The sequence below is a fragment of the Oncorhynchus clarkii genome, chromosome 10 (assembly GCF_045791955.1).
Source record: "Oncorhynchus clarkii lewisi isolate Uvic-CL-2024 chromosome 10, UVic_Ocla_1.0, whole genome shotgun sequence".
In the NCBI taxonomy this organism is placed as follows: domain Eukaryota; kingdom Metazoa; phylum Chordata; class Actinopteri; order Salmoniformes; family Salmonidae; genus Oncorhynchus; species Oncorhynchus clarkii.
In genome coordinates, this window is record NC_092156.1 from 10290150 (window position 1) to 10309867 (window position 19718).

A 19718-nucleotide genomic window follows, 5' to 3' on the forward strand; every position below is an offset into this window, starting at 1 on the left:
ATGCTAATAAAACGTTGCTCCTAAAGTAACTAGTTTTATTACACTACACCATTTAGAGATTGTGTGTGTGTGTGTGTGTTTTGAAATAAGAGCAGTTACCCTCAGATGGACAAAGGGAATCAAAGTTGTTTTTGCTAAGCTTCCAACTTGCTGTTTGCAAATAGCTTTGATTTTACTCTGCAGTATTTTCAGGTCTTCTAAAAAATGTATTGCAGCTTTCAACTTTTTCAGTGGAATGTTGAAAGAGTCATACAGTAGTCGATCATCACAACTTATACTTATCTTTACAACATAAAATGGGTCAATTTGGTTTGATTTGATTATGTATACCTGGGCCAATAGGCATTCAGGAGAATGGACGTTTACATGTTCAGAGAAATGTATTGTGTAGATCAAATGTGACCGTCAGATTGGAATACTATAGGAGATTGTGTGTTCTATTCATTCTATTTCTGTCTTCAACATGCAGTTCCAGATACAGCCCTCCATTAGGCCTAGTTGAAGGCAGCCAATCTAATAGTTTCAGAAAAGTAGTCACTTCCTGAGATCTGTATTCAAATATATTTTTTAAAGTTGCCATTTTTATATTCAAATAGTTGTAGTCTCCTCCAAAGTAACTATTCCCCCGGAAATAGTTACTTTCCCCAAAGCGTAGTTAAAACTATAGTTATCCCAGATCAGCACTGAATGTATAGTTTCTTTCTCTGTTTTATGTTAATCTATCCACCATGAAACACACATGCTTCATAGAATTAAAGAAGTATCCTGTTTGGAACAAACCTGTTTGAGTTGTTGCCATTTGTTGATCTTTGTGTAGGCTATGTGTGATCAGTTGGCTGTTTTCCTCAGATTTGATATCATTGGCTCATTCATCAGTCTCTGGTCCTGTCTTATTTCCCCAGCTCTGTTCCATTGTCCTTCCATCTGGCCCTCTGTCACTGAGCACTTGACCCTTGACCTCCTAAGGATCTGACCACCTGTCTGTGATGATGCTCAGGCTAAACCCAGCAGCCATCTGTGGACTAATCAGACCAGTGGTCACACAGGGTCACCTCCACTACTCTAGACTATCTCTGTCCTGTTTTTTTGTGTGTTTTTTGGGGTGGATTCTTTAGATCTGGTACACTGCATTCTGGCTAAAAACGAACTACTCCAGCCGTTAGGCTACGGTGTGCAAACAAATATATGCAAATAGACTGAGTGTGAATAGGCTCAATAGGGGGGGGGGGGGGGGGGGGGGGGGATTGTACATTTGCTTTTCCATGTAGATTTGTGTGTTCGATTTCCTGGCTAGGTCAATATTAGGGTCAGGAATTCAGTCTCCCTCCCTCTCGTTAACACTCTATAGAGCCATAGAGTTGGATCACATTGTTTTTTGTCATCAACAACATGTGGAAGAAATTGGCAGTGGACTGAAAGTGAACTAATCTGATACATTTTATAGACTTAAGTAGTAGAAGGAGCTGCGTTTCCTTCCCAGTGAGAACAGGTGTTCAAGCTTTCAGACCTCACCACCTTTTTCTGTTCTCTCACTACATCATCCATGGCCCACTGCGGTAATGGCTTCCAGAGCTGCCTGCCTGGCTCTCCTGTCAACCTGCTCTCTCCCTGTGCGGGTGGGTCTGGGATTTAGTGAGAGTGGAGGAAGTGTCTGAGTTTTCTGTCAAAATGACATTAGGGATGATTAGTAAAAGTGCTGGCAGCTGCAGGGGAAGGGATAGTCTAGAGCAGGGGTAGGTAACTAGATTCAGCCTCGGGTCGATTTTTGTCGGAGTGGGTGGTCGGGGGGGGGGGGGGTCGGAAAGTATTTATAATTTGTACACTGCAAATTGACCACAAAGATGTTATTTTCAAATACAATAATTTCACAACTTGTGTGTGTGAAAACAGATTTCCCAAATTAACACGTTTTTGTACTGAATTCCTGGTGATTTTACATTTTTATTTTTTTATTACTAAAATTTCATTTTTTTCCCCAACGATCTACACATAATACTCTTGTCGAAGTGGAAGAAAAATGGTAATACTTCAAAATAAATAAATTGGGAAAGTATTCAGACCCCTTCCCCTTTTCCATATTTTGTTACGTTACAGCCTTCTTCTAAACTGTATTAAATAAAAACATTTCCTCATCAATCTACATACATAATGACAAAGCTAAAACAGGTTTTTAGAAATGGTTGCACATTTATTACAAATAAAAAAAACAGAAATAACTCATTTACGTAAGTATTCAGACCCTTTGCTATGAGACTTGAAATTGAGCTCACACCTGTCTATATCAGGTCCCACAGTTGACAGTGCATGTCAGAGCAACAGACAGGTATGTGTGCCTTTCCAAATCATGTCCAATCAATTGAGTTTACCACAGGTGGACTCTAATAAAGTTGTAGAAACATCTCAAGGATGATCAATGGAAACAGGATGCACCTGAGCTCAATTTCGAGTCTCATAGCAAAGGGTCTGAATACTTTTGTTAAATTAAGTTATTTCTGTTTTGTATTTGTAATACATTTGCTAACTTTTCTGAAAAACTGTTGTTTTTTTCGCTTTGTTATGGGGTATTGTGTGTAGATTGCTAAATGTAAAAAATGCATCCATTTTAGGATAAGGCCGTAACAAAAGGTGAAGGTGTCTGAATACTTTCCAAATGCACTGCATATATCTTGATTAGATACAGGGCCTTCAGAAAGTATTCACACCCCTTGACTTTTTCAAAATGTTGTGTTACAGCCTGAATTTAAAATGGATTAAATTGATATTTTTTGGTCACTGCACAAAGCACATTTCTACTCCTGAACTTATTTAGGCTTGCTATAACAAAGGGGTTGAATACTTATTGGCTCAAGATATTTCAGCTTTTCATTTGTAGTACATTTCTAATAACATAATTCCAGTTGGAGTTTAATGGCTGTGAAAGGAGAAGTGAGGATGGATCAACAACATTGTAGTTTCTCCACAATACTAACCTAATTGACAGAGTGAAAAGGAAGCCTGTACAGAATAAAAAATATTCCAAAACATCCATCCTGTTTGCAACAAGACACTAAAGTAGTACTGCAAAATATGTAGCAAAGCGATTCACTTCTTGTCTTGAATACAAAGTGTTATGTTTGGGACAAATCCAATACAACACATTACTGAGTACCACTCTTCATATTTTCTAGCATAGTGGTGGCTGCATCATGTTATGGGTATGCTTGCAATCGTTAAGAGACCCGGCGCCAGAATGAATCAGTTGGACAGGCCTTTGATTTCCGTAGCGGGGCATATTATTTTTCACGGGACCCCCTGTGTGCAAGTGCTAGCACATTCACATTTTTTTTTTAAATTGCTGTAATAGTAGTTTAAAGACCATAGGAATTCTTGTGAGGTTCAAGTTTGGTAAAGCTTACAATTTTTATCCTACCATTTCTACCAATCTTCATGCCAGTTATGATTATTTTTATAGGCACATTTTCATGGAACAATTTAATTTCAAGAATAGCTCTTTTGTTTCTGAAAATCATTGTCACATGGTTAATCATAATGTGAAGTAAAATGATACAAATCTAAAAGTTCAAATTCAATGAACACATTGATACACTGTGATTCATTGGCAGCTAAAGAAGTTTGAGCACCGAACTCAGATGCAGCAGTGGGCATAACTGTCAACTAAGTAAAATACATAGGCCTAAAGCCCACAAATAAAAACTGTAGAAAATATCTTGAATCACATTCATTTCTCTACTCCGCCTGCCTCCCCTTTCAATCTGTCTTGATTTGAGCTATTGCTATTGAAATGCAACATTGTATCAAATCATCCCTTGGTCTGGCCTGAAGATGTTGCTAGCGAACTTGTAACATTGTATCAACTAGCCTATTCCTGGTTCCTGCTCCAGTGAGTTCGGGACATAAATGTTTTTTTTTTTGTGATGTTTCCACTGTATATATGGAATCATCAGATCATGATATTTGGCTCTTTCACACCGAGGCTTGGTGATTATCGAGGCCGGGAGTGTTGGAATGATTGAACTATCATTCATGTTTAAAAAAAATACAAATAAACTGACTTTGTTAAATGTTTGACATTTTTCTTTGACTTGTGTGTGGCGAAGAATCAATGAGTGGTGTACTTCGTGAGTTAAGACAATCAGACATTGCCAAATGGATATCAATTGCACAATTGGCCCAGCGTCGTCCGGGTTTTGCCGGGGTATGCCGTCATTGGGGCAGCAGGGTAGCCTAGTGGTTAGATCGTTGGACTAGTAACCGGAAGGTTGCAAGTTCAAACCCCCGAGCTGACAAGGTACAACTGTCGTTCTGCCCCTGAACAGGCAGTTAATCCACTGTTCCTAGGCCGTCATTGAAAATAAGAATTTGTTGTTAACTGACTTGCCTGGTTAAATAAAGGTAAAATTTAAAAATAACCTGAAAGGCTGCTCCGCAAGGAAGAAGCCACTGCTCCAAAACCGCCATTAAAAAAAGCCAGATTACAGTTTGCAACTGCACATGGGGACAAAGATCGTACTTTTTGGAGAAATGTCCTCTGGTCTGATGAAACAAAAATAGAACTGTTTGGCCATAATGACCATTATGTTTTGGAGGAAAAAAAATTGAATTCAGTCTGTAACATAACAATGTGGAATAAGTCAAGGGATATGAATGCTTTCTGAAGTCACTATGTATTCAACCCTCTGAGTCAATACATACAGGAATTACCTTTGGCAGTGATTGCAGCTGTACGTTTTTCTGGGTAAGTCTCTAAGAGCTTTGCACAACTGGATTGTATAATATTTGCATGTTATTTTTTAAACTCTTCAAGCTTTGTCAAGTTGGTTGTTTTGTTCATTGCTGGACAGTCGTTTTCAAGTGTTGACAGATTTTCAAGTAGATTTAAGTCAACTGTAACTAGGCCACTCAGGAACATTCAATGTCGTCATGGTAAGCAACTCCAGCATATATTTGGCCTTGAGTTTTAGGTTATTGTCCTGCTGAAAGGTGAATTTGTCTCCTAGTGTCTGTTGGAAAGCAGACCTGAACCATCTGGGCCAGGTCGCAGTTGTAAATGAGAACTTGTTCTCAATTAGCCTACCTGGTTAAATGAAGGTGAAATAAAATAAAAAAATGTTTAAAGTCCTTGCAGATGACAAGCAAATCAATAACATGATACAGCCACCACCATGCTTGAAAATATGAAGAGTGAATATGTGCTTGAAATTCACTACTCGACTGAGGGACCTCACAGATAATTGTATGTGTGGGTACGGAGAAGAGTTAGTCATTTAGAAATCATGTTAACCACTAACTATTATAGTCCATGCAACTTATTATGTGACTTGTTAATCCTGCGTTTTACATGTGGGGAATCTCAATAGATGTGACTGGAAACCAGAGCTATTAGCTTCTGCATACCATGAGTTTTATGTGTGCCTTTTCATTCCTTTCACTGTTGTGCAGTTGATCTGCCATGTTGTTTCAGCCTACATGTTGGCTGACGTTACCATGTACCTAATTTATTCCAGAGCATAGCAGTTCTGTCTCCCATTACTCTAACCTTCCATTAGTTACATCTGTCAGGTGCCCCCCCCCCTCCTCCTATCTGTCTCAGCTGAACTGTGACAGGGGAGGTTAGAACGAATGGTCCATAGGTGTGCTCTCTGAGTCCCTGAAAACATTGCCTCATGTTTATCACTGATCAGCTGCATTAACCCCGGCTCTGTTAGCCTTTCTTCCTCTCTGTTTTCTCTAAAGCATTCTTCTCCTTCTTTCAAATTCGAGTTCTGTTGTCAGCTGGTTAATCTTTCATCCTCTGTTTGCCTTTCTTCCTCTCTGTTTTCTCTAAAGCATTCTTCTCCTTCTTTCAAATTCGAGTTCTGTTGTCAGCTGGTTAATCTTTCATCCCTGAATGTTTTTGGGTGTCTTTCTAGTGTTGTCATAATCCGTTTTAAGCTGCTTCTCAAATCAGGATAGCTCTTGAGAACCCTTTTTACTCATCAGTCAATTTAATGACTGTCATTATATCCTGTAGTTGCCTCCCGCTATGCCACTCCTGAGAGGAGAAAGTTGAGTAGAGCCCAGCTGTTTCCTGGCACTCTGCTCTGTGACTGGCAGGTCTGCTCTATGACTGGCAGGTCTGCTCTGTGACTGGCAGGTCTGCTCTGTGACTGGCAGGTCTGCTCTGTGACTGGCAGGTCTGCTCTGTGACTGGCAGGTCTGCTCTGTGACTGGCAGGTCTGCTCTGTGACTGGCAGGTCTGCTCTGTGACTGGCAGGTCTGCTCTGTGACTGGCAGGTCTGCTCTATGACTGGCAGGTCTGCTCTGTGACTGGCAGGTCTGCTCTGTGACTGGCAGGTCTGCTCTGTGACTGGCAGGTCTGCTCTGTGACTGGCAGGTCTGCTCTGTGACTGGCAGGTCTGCTCTGTGACTGGCAGGTCTGCTCTGTGACGGGCAGGTCTGCTCTGTGACGGGCAGGTCTGCTCTGTGACTGGCAGGTCTGCTGATGGTGATAGGAGTGAAATGGGGCCTGACAGGAAATGGCTGATTGTTGTGTAGACTCTAGGTTGTAGATTCCACACTGAGCTTTAGGAGCAACAGGAGCCCTCACAACCTGCTCCCAGAACAGGCTCAATCTGGTCAGAGGAGTTCGCCTAGGCCCTTGCTGGACATCTAGGCTAAATCAGAGGTCTGTTAAGACCACTACCTATCCTATCACCACCACTCTAATACTCAAAACACACAGTATAATACCAGGAAGCCATGCCTCATGCAGAATATCCATCTGTGATAGAGGTCATAGTTCACATTGGTTACCCACCAGTGTCATTCAGTGTGTTTTATTAATATGATTCTTGATGTAAGTCTGTGTTGTATGTTTCCTGTTTCTTGCAGCACTAACGTGGTGATGAACTACTCTGATATTGAGTCCAAGGTGCGAGAGGTCACCAACGATGACCCCTGGGGTCCCTCTGGACAGCTCATGGGAGAGATCGCCAAGTAAGGGACAACCACAGCACAACGCTCAGTCCTATCACATTTGCATAACTAGCCTAGTAGTTGTGGCTTCACCAGTACTCTCTAATCCCATCCATATTTCTGATGTTCCTCTCAGATCCACATTCATGTACGAGCAGTTCCCTGAGGTCATGAACATGCTGTGGACCAGAATGCTGAGGGACAATAAGAAGAACTGGAGAAGAGTTTACAAGGTGTCGAGTCTCTGTTCCACTGCTTATGTTTCATTCATACGATCATGTTGCCTGTGGTGAGGAAGCCTAGTGCCATGTTGCCTGTGGTTAGGAAGCCTAGTGCCATGTTGCCTGTGGTGAGGAAGCCTAGTGCCATGTTGCCTGTGGAGTGGAAGCCTAGTTGCCTGTGGAGTGGAAGCCTAGTGCCATGTTGCCTGTGGTGAGGAAGACTAGTGCCATGTTGCCTGTGGAGTGGAGGCCTAGTGCCATGTTGCCTGTGGGTAGGAAGCCTAGTACCATGTTGCCTGTGGGTAGGAAGCCTAGTACCATGTTGCCTGTGGGTAGGAAGCCTAGTGCCATGTTGCCTGTGGTGAGGAAGCCTAGTGCCATGTTGCCTCTAACAGATGCTCCTCTCCTCCAGGCCTTACTACTATTGGCCTATCTCATCAGGAACGGATCGGAGCGAGTTGTCACCAGCGCAAGGGAACACATCTACGACCTTCGCTCCTTAGAAAACTACCATTTTGTTGGTAAGCAATCATTTGGGACTGGTGCTACACAAGCAGCACTGAAAGACCCAGAGCAGTGTGAACCCTAAGCCTGGCTATTGATTCATTCCATAACCATCCCCACGCCTCTCTTCTACACCAATCAGGATGTCCTCAGAGATGAGGCTCTTGGTTTCAGATGGAACACCCAGGAGTATTCATTAGTGAGGAAGTTTCCATGGCCACAGCTGGAGTACTGAAGAGTCAGTCAGATGCAAGTCATGTTCTGGTTTTCAACCTAGTATATATGTACATATGTAATGTGCACAAATGAAAAGTATGTAAATGATCAACTTGAGTGGCTCCTTGGATACCAACTGTATGCATTTGTGATTTGCTATGACAGAGTTGAAAACCTTGGATGGTTTTTGTACATGTTTTGTGTGGCTAGGCCGAGCCTGCATCTGTTTTCAGTGGTACAACAGCACATGCTTTGGAGCCTAATGGCATCACAGAAATGTGAGAAACTCTGAAAATGTACAGTGGGGCAAAAAAGTATTTAGTCAGCCACCAATTGTGCAAGTTCTCCCACTTAAAAAGATGAGAGAGGCCTGTAATTTTCATCATAGGTACACTTCAACTATGAAAGAGAAAATGAGAAAAAAAATCCAGAAAATCACATTGCAGGATTTTTAATGAATTTATTTGCAAATTATGGTGGAAAATAAGTATTTGGTCACCTACAAACAAGCAAGATTTCTGGCTCTCACAGATCTGTAACTTCTTTAAGAGGCTCCTCTGTCCTCCACTCGTTACCTGTATTAATGGCACCTGTTTGAACTTGTTATCAGTATAAAAGACACCTGTCCACAACCTCAAACAGTCACACACCAAACTCCACTATGGCCAAGACCAAAGAGCTGTCAAAGGACACCAGAAACAAAATTGTAGACCTGCACCAGGCTGGGAAGACTGAATCTGCAATAGGTAAGCAGCTTTGTGGGAGCAATTATTAGGAAATGGAAGACATACAAGACCACTGATAATCTCCCTCGATCTGGGGCTCCACGCAAGATCTCACCCCGTGGGGTCAGAATGATCACAAGAACCACACGGGGGGACCTAGTGAATGACCTGCAGAGAGCTGGGACCAAAGTAACAAAGCCTACCATCAGTAACACACTACGCCGCCAGGGACTCAAATCCTGCAGTGCCAGACGTGTCCCCCTGCTTCAGCTAGTACATGTCCAGGCCCGTCTGAAGTTTGCTAGAGAGCATTTGGATGATCCGTAGAATGTCATATGGTCAGATGAAACCAAAATATAACTTTTTGGTAAAAACTCAACTCGTCGTGTTTGGAGGACAAAGAATGCTGAGTTGCATCCAAAGAACACCATACCTACTGTGAAGCATGGGGGTGGAAACATCATGCTTTGGGGCTGTTTTTCTGCAAAGGGACCAGGACGACTGATCCAGGTAAAGGAAAGAATGAATGGGGCCATGTATCGTGAGATTTTGAGTGAAACCCTCCTTTCATCATTGAAGATGAAACGTGGCTGGGTCTTTCAGCATGACAATGATCCCAACCACACCGCCCGGGCAACGAAGGAGTGGCTTCGTAAGAAGCATTTCAAGGTTCTGGAGTGGCCTAGCCAGCAAAATCCTAGAGGGGCTGCTTTTAATACCATCTATCGCCACATTATTTTGGAGAGATTGGAAACCCAAATTGGAGAAGTTCTGGCCTGGTTTAGATCTTATCTGTCGGAAAGAAATCAGTTTGTTTCTGTGGATGGTTTGTCTTCTGACAAATCAACTGTAAATGTTGGTGTTCCTCAAGGTTCCGTTTTAGGACCACTATTGTTTTCACTATATAATTTACCTCGTAGTGATGTCATTCAGAAACATAATGTTAACTTTCACTGCTATGCAGACGATACACAGCTGTACCTTTTCGATGGAACATGGTGAATCCCCAAAATTGCCCTCCCTGGAAGCCTGTGTTTCAGACGTAAGGAAGTGGATGTTTAAAAGTTTAAAAACTTGCCGCCAAAGAGATCTTCTGTTGAATCTGACAATATTGATGGTTGTACAGCCATCTCAAATAAAACTGTGAAGGACCTCGGCATTACTCTGGACCCTGATCTCTCTTTTGACGAACATATCAAGAATATTTCAAGGACAGCTTTTTTCCATCTTTGTAACATTGCAAAAATCAGAAACTTTCTGTCCAAAAAATGATGCAGAAAAATGAATCCATGCTTTTGTCACTTCTAGATTAGACTACTGCAATGCTCTACTTTTTGGCTACCCGGATAAAACACTAAATAAACTTCAGTTAGTGCTAAACACGGCTGCTAGAATCTTTACTAGAACCAAAAAATGTGATCATATTACTCCAGTGCTAGCCTCCCTACACTGGCTTCCTGTCAAGGCAAGGGCTGATTTCAAGGTTTTACTGCTAACCTACAAAGGATTACATTGGCTTGCTCCTACCTATCTGTCCGATTTGGTCCTGCCGTACATACCTACACATATGCTACGGTGACAGGACGCAGGCCTCCTAACTGTCCCTAGAATTTCTAAGCAAACAGCTGGAGGCAGGGCATTCTCCTATAGAGCTCCATTTTTATGGAATGGTCTGCCTACCCATGTCAGAGACGCAGACTCGGTCTCAACCTTTAAGTCTTTACTGAAGACTCATCTCTTCAGTGGGTCATATGATTGAGTGTAGTCCGGCCCAGGAGTGTGAAGGTGAACGGAAAGGCACTGGAGCGACGAACCGCCCTTGCTGTCTCTGCCTGGCCGGTTCCCCTCTCTCCACTGGGATTCTCTGCCTCTAACCCTATTACGGGGGCTGAGTCACTGGCTTACTGGTGCTCTTCCATGCCGTTCCTAGGAGGGGTGCGTCACTTGAATGGGTTGAGTCATTGACGTGATTTTCCTGTCTGGGTTGGAGCCCCCCCTCAGGTTCGTGCTGTGGGGGAGAGCTCTGTGTGCTATACTCGGCCTTGTCTCAGGTTAGTAGGTTGGTGGTTGAAGATATCCCTCTAGTGGTGTGGGGGCTGTGCTTTGGCAAAGTGGGTGGGGTTATATCCTGCCTGTTTGGCCCTGTCTAGGGGTATCGTCGGACAGGGCCACAGTGTCTCCTGACCCCTCCTGTCTCAGCCTCCAGTATTTATGCTACAATAGTTTGTGTCAGGAGGCTAGGGTCAGTCTGTGAGTATTTCTCCTGTCTTATCCGGTGTCCTGAGTGAATTTAAGTGTGCTCCCTCTAATTCTCTCTCTCTTTCTCTATTCTCTCGGAGGACCTGAGCCCTAGGACCATGTCTCAGGACTCCTTGCTATCCCCAGTCCACCTGGTCATGCTGCCGCTCCAGTTTTAACTGTTCTGCCTGCAACTATGGAACCCTGACCTGTTCACTGAATGTGCTACCTTGTCCCAGACCTGCTGTTTTGGACTCTCTCTCTACTGCACCTGCTGTCATTCACTGAATGACCGGCTATGAAAAGCCAACTGACATTTACTCCTGAGGTGCTGACCTGTTTCACACTCTACAACCACTGTGATTATTATTATCTGACCCTGCTGGTCATCTATGAACGTTTGAACATCTTGGCCATGTTCTGTTATAATCTCCACCCGGCACAGCCAGAAGAGGACTGGCCACCCCTCATAGCCTGGTTCCTCTCTAGGTTTCTTCCTAGGTTCCTGCCTTTTTAGGGAGTTTTTCCTAGCCACCGTGCTTCTACACCTGCATTGCTTGCTGTTTGGGGTTTTAGGATGGGTTTCTGTACAGCACTTTGTGACATCGGCTGATGTAAAAAAGAGCTTTATAAATAAATTTGATTGATTGAACTGTCCCTTTAGGATAGGTAGACAGAAATGTGGATTATCTCTCTTTAGAAGTACAGTTTGTATATCAGTGGTGCTTGCAATGTCAGGGTTGTGGGTTCGATTCCCACTGCGGACAAGTTAAAGAAAAAAAAATGTATCCACTCACTACTGTCAGTCACTCTGGATTTGAGAAAATCACAGCTCTGCCTCTGTGTTTCAAGCATTGTGTTTTATATTATTCGTAATCCAATACCATTTCAAGTGTTACATGCAAATTAATTTAGGATAATGGCATTTAACTTCGGGATCGGTGTCCCTTCCACGGGACGGTGGAGCTAATGTAGGCTAATGCGATTAGCATGAGGTTGTAAGTAACAAGAACATTTTCCAGTACATAGACATATCTGATATTGGCAGAAAGATTAAATTCTTGTTAATCTCACTGCACAGTAGCTATTACAGTGAAAGAATACCATGCTATTGCAAAATTTTGAACATGAAAAGTTATTCATAAACAAAGGGCACATTTGGGCAGTCTTGATACAACATTTTTTAACAAAAATGCAATGGTTCATTGGATCAGTCTAAAACTTTGCACATACACTGATGCCATCTAGTGGCCAAACTAAAAATTGTACCTGGGCTGGAATAATACATTATGGATGTTCGCTTGCATTTCAAAGATGATGGTACAAAAACCCCACAAAAGAACGGTTGTTTTTTTCTTTGTATTAACTTCTACCAGATCTATTGTGTTATATTCTCCTACATTCCTTTCACATTTCCATAAACTTCAAAGTGTTTCCTTTCAAATTGTACCAAGAATATGCATATCCGTGCTTCAGGGCCTGAGCTACAGGCAGTTAGATTTGGGTATGTAATTTTAGGCGAAAATTGAAAAAAGGAGTAATCCTTAAGTATTTGAGTAAGGGGCTAACATATTTACTGTAGAGCTATGTTCATCTTTTTTCATGCTTCGCTCTCAAGAATTAGCATTTGGTGCATGGCATGAGCACTTACTAGGCTCTGTTACATAAATTCCTCACTGAGACAAATACTGTCTCCAGGACAGGCCTGTTGTGGCAGTGAAAAAATGGTGCCTGTGTTCCTCCTCCTGAAGAAGGTCCATAAAGGCCTGGTCCCAAGCTCTACCAGACCCCCATCCAAAGCTCTACCAGACCCCCATCCAAAGCTCTATCAGACCCCCATCCAAAGCTCTACCAGACCCTCATCCAAAGCTCTACCAGACCCTAATCCAAAGCTCTACCAGACCCTAATCCAAAGCTCTACCAGACCCTCATCCAAAGCTCTACCAGACCCCCATCCAAAGCTCTACCAGACCCCCATCCAAAGCTCTACCAGACCCCCATCCAAAGCTCTACCAGACCCCCCCATCCAAAGCTCTACCAGACCCCCATCCAAAGCTCTACCAGACCCCCATCCAAAGCTCTACCAGACCCCCATCCAAAGCTCTACCAGACCCCCATCCAAAGCTCTACCAGACCCCCATCCACAGCTCTACCAGACCCCAATCCAAAGCTCTACCAGACCCTCATCCAAAGCTCTACCAGACCCCCATCCAAAGCTCTACCAGACCCCCATCCAAAGCTCTACCAGACCCCCAATCCAAAGCTCTACCAGACCCCCATCCAAAGCTCTACCAGTCTACCAGACCCCCATCCAAAGCTCTACCAGACCCCAATCCAAAGCTCTACCAGACCCCATCCAAAGCTCTACCAGACCCCCATCCAAAGCTCTACCAGACCCCAATCCAAAGCTCTACCAGACCCCCATCCAAAGCTCTACCAGACCCCCATCCAAAGCTCTACCAGACCCCCATCCAAAGCTCTACCAGACCCCCATCCAAAGCTCTACCAGACCCCCATCCAAAGCTCTACCAGACCCCCATCCAAAGCTCTACCAGACCCCCATCCAAAGCTCTACCAGACCCCCATCCAAAGCTCTACCAGACCCCCATCCAAAGCTCTACCAGACCCCCATCCAAAGCTCTACCAGACCCCCATCCAAAGCTCTACCAGACCCCAATCCAAAGCTCTACCAGACCCCCATCCAAAGCTCTACCAGACCCCCATCCAAAGCTCTACCAGACCCCCATCCAAAGCTCTACCAGACCCTCATCCAAAGCTCTACCAGACCCCCATCCAAAGCTCTACCAGACCTCCATCCAAAGCTCTACCAGACCCCCATCCAAAGCTCTACCAGACCCCCATCCAAAGCTCTACCAGACCCCCATCCAAAGCTCTACCAGACCCCCATCCAAAGCTCTACCAGACCCCCATCCAAAGCTCTACCAGACCCCCATCCAAAGCTCTACCAGACCCCAATCCAAAGCTCTACCAGACCCCCATCCAAAGCTCTACCAGACCCCCATCCAAAGCTCTACCAGACCCCCATCCAAAGCTCTACCAGACCCCCATCCAAAGCTCTACCAGACCCCCATCCAAAGCTCTACCAGACCCCAATCCAAAGCTCTACCAGACCCCCATCCAAAGCTCTACCAGACCCCCATCCAAAGCTCTACCAGACCCTCATCCAAAGCTCTACCAGACCCTCATCCAAAGCTCTACCAGACCCCCATCCAAAGCTCTACCAGACCTCCATCCAAAGCTCTACCAGACCCCCATCCAAAGCTCTACCAGACCCCCATCCAAAGCTCTACCAGACCCTCATCCAAAGCTCTACCAGACCCCCATCCAAAGCTCTACCAGACCCCCATCCAAAGCTCTACCAGACCCCCATCCAAAGCTCTACCAGACCCCCATCCAAAGCTCTACCAGACCCCCATCCAAAGCTCTACCAGACCCTCATCCAAAGCTCTACCAGACCCCCATCCAAAGCTCTACCAGACCCCCATCCAAAGCTCTACCAGACCCCAATCCAAAGCTCTACCAGACCCCCATCCAAAGCTCTACCAGACCCCCATCCAAAGCTCTACCAGACCCCCATCCCCAGCTCTACCAGACCCCCATCCAAAGCTCTACCAGACCCCCATTCAAAGCTCTACCAGACCCCCATCCAAAGCTGCTTTAGCCTGGAACTGCACTGCACTGCACTGTTCTTTTTCTCGCTCTCTTGCTCTCTCTCTCTCAGCCAAAACAAACGTCACTTTATTTGCTTCAGTGTTGACTTCCCCTTTAACTGCTTAACCCTGTCACTATGGCCAATGAGAGGTCAGGTTTATGGATGGTGCTGATTCTATTGTCAGTTTTCCATTCAAATGACCCCCACCATGGTGTAATGTGGGAAGCCAAAAGTGAAATGATTTCCACACTTTTTTAATTTGGTGAATGCCAGTGTATTAAAGTGTCCAATCGTGTTGTGTTCCTCCCCCCAGACGAGAATGGGAAGGACCAGGGCATCAATGTGCGTCAGAAGGTGAAGGAGATGGTGGAGTTTGTTCAGGATGACGACCGGCTCCGGGAGGAGAGGAAGAAGGCCAAGAAAAACAAGGACAAGTATATTGGCGTGTCCTCAGACAGCACTGGAGGAGGAGGATTCAACAAGACCAGCTGTAAGTGTCACCACACGGGAGGGAGAGCAGATTATCTGTGATGCTCTGTTGAGAATGTGGTATGGTCTCTCATTTCCATGCGCTCACAAATCTGTCATTTACCTCTAGTCACTGTCATTTACCTCTCGTCCCTGTAATTTACCTCTAGTCTCTGTAATTTACCTCTCGTCCCTGTCATTTACCTCTAGTCCCTGTCATTTACCTCTAGTCCCTGTCATTTACCTCTAGTCCCTGTCATTTACCTCTAGTCCCTGTCATTTACCTCTAGTCCCTGTCATTTACCTCTAGTCCCTGTCATTTACCTCTAGTCCCTGTCATGTACCTCTAGTCCCTGTCACTGTAATGTACCTCTAGTCCCTGTCACTGTAATTTACTTCTAGTCCTTGTTCTAGTCCTTGTTACTGAAATTTCCTAGAGGTAAATGACAGGGACTAGAGGTAAATGACAGGGACTAGAGGTAAATTAATCTCTAGTCCCTGTCATTTACCTCTAGTCCCTGTCATGTACCTCTAGTCCCTGTCATGTACCTCTAGTCCCTGTCATGTACCTCTAGTCCCTGTCATGTACCTCTAGTCCCTGTCATTTACCTCTAGTCCCTGTCATGTACCTCTAGTCCCTGTCATTTACCTCTAGTCCCTGTCATGTACCTCTAGTCCCTGTCATGTACCTCTATGTACCCTGTCATGTCATTTACCTCTAGTCCCTGTCATTTATTTACCTCTAGTCCCTGTCACTGTAATGTACCTCTAGTCCTTGTTCTAGTCCTTGTTACTGAAATTTCATTGACAGGGACTACCTCTAGTCCCTGTCATGTACCTCTGACAGGGACTCCCTGTCATTTACCTCTCTAGTCCCTGTCATGTACCTCTAGTCCCTGTCATTTACCTCTAGTCCCTGTCATGTACCTCTAGTCCCTGTCACTGTAATGTACCTCTAGTCCCTGTCACTGTAATTTACCTCTTGTTCTAGTCCCTGTCATGTACCTCTAGTCCCTGTCATTTACCTCTAGTCCCTGTCATGTACCTCTAGTCCCTGTCATGTACCTAGTCCCTGTCATGTACCTCTAGTCCCTGTCATTTACCTCTAGTCCCTGTCATTTACCTCTAGTCCCTGTCATGTACCTCTAGTCCCTGTCATGTACCTCTAGTCCCTGTCATGTACCTCTAGTCCCTGTCATGTACCTCTAGTCCCTGTCATTTACCTCTAGTCCCTGTCATGTACCTCTAGTCCCTGTCATTTACCTCTAGTCCCTGTCATGTACCTCTCGTCCCTGTCATTTACCTCTAGTCCCTGTCACTGTAATGTACCTCTAGTCCTTGTTCTAGTCCTTGTTACTGAAATTTCCTAGAGGTAAATGACAGGGACTGGAGGTAAATGACAGGGACTGGAGGTAAATGACAGGGACTGGAGGTAAATGACAGGGACTGGAGGTAAATGACAGGGACTGGAGGTAAATGACAGGGACTAGAGGTAAATGACAGGGACTAGAGGTAAATGACAGGGACTAGAGGTAAATGACAGGGACTAGAGGTAAATTAATCTCTAGTCCCTGTCATGTACCTCTAGTCCCTGTCATGTACCTCTAGTCCCTGTCATGTACCTCTAGTCCCTGTTATTGTAATTTACCTCTAGTCACTGTAATTTACATCTAGTCACTGTATCTCTAGTCACTGTAATTTACATCTAGTCACTGTATCTCTAGTCCCTGTCACTGTAATGTACCTCTAGTCCCTGTCTCTGTGAGTCTTGTTGCAGGTCTCTGTCTGCAGTCTCAGAAGGCTTCCAGAATATCGCTCCTCAATGCCTTCCTCTATTCCCCACAGGCCTCTTCCTCCTCATCACTGATCTTTTGATTAGAGCGATTTTCAATCCAGGGCAAATCATGTCTTCTCACATCTTCATCAGTGAGATTTCTGATCATGTTTGTACGAGTAAAACCTCAACACCCTCACTATGTAACAGAACATATCTTCCCCATATCTGTTTTTGATTCGCTGCTTTCTGATCTGCTACTCCGATATCTAATCGTCGGGCGAGTCCCTTGCCATTTCATTAGGATTCGGTTGGAGACAACTGATTGAAAGGCTTTATTTTCATGCTCCATTGATTCCTCCCTTTGATTCCTGATATCTTTCATTTGCTGCTGTGATTTCCCACTTCATTAGTCAAACCAGAGTTCCCGTCTTGTCAATTAATGATGTGGCAGGGGGGAATTATTTTTGTCGCACAGGATCACAATAGCACTGCGATGGAGACATTCACATAGAGGATGCTCGCTCTGTTTCAGCAGACACATTGTAGCTGTGCAGTGCTTGTGTTGTCAATGGGCCCATCCATTTTCAATGCAGAATAAGCAATTATCTGTTGCACATCTTAATTGGCATTCCAGATAGATGCAGTGCAGTCCCACAACGGCTCTCATTATGTTAGTGAAGTGAGGCTCACTCAGCATGGCTACAAAACACGTTAATGGTATCAAACCACACTTGATTTTTCAGCATAAACCTGTAACCCTGTTTTCCCCCCTTCTCTGCCCCTCTCCTCCCCCTCAGCGGGGGAAATGTTTGACACCGAGCCCAAGGGGAAGTGGGATGACGACCGGGACAAGAGCAAAGGAGCCTTCCCCTTCAGTGAGAAGCTGGGAGAAATCAGCGACAAGATCGGCAGCACCATCGACGACACTATCAACAAGTTCCGCAAGAATGAGAGGGATGACTCGCCCGACAGAATCAGGTATTCCTGAGTGTGTTTAAGTGCAAAAGGCCAAAAACGGAGATGGACATTTCCCAAACACGGTCCCGGAGACCCCAGGGGGTGCACATTTTGGTTTTTGCCCCAAAAACTTCACAGCTTATTCAAATGATCAACTCATCAGGCTTTGATTGTCTGAATCAGCTGAGTAGTGCTCGCACAAAAAAACTAAACGTGGACCCCCTGGGGTCCCCGGGACCGAGTTTGGGAAACGCTGGCTTAAGGCAATACATCTATTTAATGATAGAGCATTTCTTTCATGTGTGTGTTGTTGTTCTCTTTCTCCCCCCAGTGACAACGAGGAGGACAGGGTATCGCAGAACGGCTGGCCGGTGTCGGGGTCAGGGAAGCTGTCGGAGTTCAGAGACAAGGAGGAGACTGTTACGACCACAAGCATCCAGATCAGCCATGCAACGGAGACCACCACCACACGCAAACGTGGCGTCATCCGCTCCAGGACCGTGGACCTAGGGGCCGCTGCTCACTACACAGGGGACAGGGGCAGGCTGGACGCAGACAACAGCAAGGTACCTCTGACCTCCCTGTATCTCACTCTGACCTCTGACCTCCCTGTGTCTCACTCTGACCTCCCTGTGTCTCACTCTGACCTCCCTGTGTCTCACTCTGACCTCTGACCTCCCTGTGTCTCACTCTGACCTCTGACCTCCCTGTATCTCACTCTGACCCCTGACCTCCCTGTCTCACTCTGACCTCCCTGTGTCTCACTCTGACCTCTGACCTCCCTGTGTCTCACTCTGACCTCCCTGTGTCCCTGTATCTCACCCCTCCTCCCTGACCTCCCTCCCTGTGTCTCACTCTGACCTCTGACCTCCCTGTGTCTCACTCTGACCTCCCTGTGTCTCACTCTGACCTCCCTGTGTCTCACTCTGACCTCCCTGTGTCTCACTCTGACCTCCCTGTGTCTCACTCTGACCTGACCTCCCTGTATCTCACTCTGACCTCTCTGTGTCTCACTCTGACCCCTGACCTCCCTGTGTCTCACTCTGACCCCTGACCTCCCTGTGTCTCACTCTGGCCTCCCTGTTTCTCACTCTGGCCTCCCTGTATCTCACTCTGGCCTCCCTGTATCTCACTCTGACCTAGTGGTCCTGCACGTCAATGTAGGTCAATAGGCTGTGTAGACTCAACAGAACCTTCTTTTGGAGCCTATAGAGACACTGTTGAGTTGTCTGCAGAATCTATTTTCATCTGAGTTTTTCTAGAGACTGAAACACAAGATGGTTATCTCCCGTGGGACAGACGAAAGCTGTGTTTCATCTCTTCTGACTGTCTAATGACATGACAGCAGGACCAGAGAACAGGAGGAGCTCCTGGGCTGCCTTATTCAAACTGTTTCTAGACTAAATGACATGGCAGCAGGACCAGAGAACAGGAGGAGCTCCTGGGCTGCCTTATTCAAACTGTTTCTAGACTAAATGACATGGCAGCAGGACCAGAGAACAGGAGGAGCTCCTGGGCTGCCTTATTCAAACTGTTTCTAGACTAAATGACATGGCAGCAGGACCAGAGAACAGGAGGAGCTCCTGGGCTGCCTTATTCAAACTGTTTCTAGACTAATGCTGCAGCAGGACCAGAGAACAGGAGGAGCTCCTGGGCTGCCTTATTCAAACTGTTTCTAGACTAAATGACATGGCAGCAGGACCAGAGAACAGGAGGAGCTCTCTGCCTGTGGCAGGCAGCAGGACCAGAGAACAGGAGGAGCTTTGCCTTATTCAAACTGTTTCTAGAAGTGTAGCACCATTTGTTATTCCAACTCAAATTAAAAGGGAACAGCTTGTGTGTGTGTCCTTATCTCATTCTCTGTGCCCTCTTCAGACGTCTGCTAGCCAGTCTTCAAGCAGTGGCCTTGCAGACCTTCTTATGGTGGACGCTGAGTCCCGTCAGACTGCACCAGCAGGTGAGACCGATCACTCACTCATCTAATG

General features: G+C 45.3%; 1 protein-coding gene across 3 annotated transcripts in view; it reads left to right on the forward strand.

The window, feature by feature from the left end:
* The window catches only part of LOC139417997 (clathrin interactor 1-like), a 47666-nt gene that overhangs the window by 18415 nt on the left and 9533 nt on the right, over positions 1–19718 (forward strand). For 2 of the 3 annotated variants that reach the window (XM_071167061.1, XM_071167063.1), the window contains exons 2-8: positions 6871–6975; positions 7091–7187; positions 7588–7696; positions 14845–15021; positions 17574–17754; positions 18065–18299; positions 19609–19690. In XM_071167061.1, coding sequence (XP_071023162.1) covers positions 6871–6975; positions 7091–7187; positions 7588–7696; positions 14845–15021; positions 17574–17754; positions 18065–18299; positions 19609–19690 — 986 coding nt within the window. Of the gene's footprint in view, positions 1–6565; positions 6665–6870; positions 6976–7090; positions 7188–7587; positions 7697–14844; positions 15022–17573; positions 17755–18064; positions 18300–19608; positions 19691–19718 lie in introns of those variants that run through there. The other variant, XM_071167062.1, reaches the window with a different exon arrangement.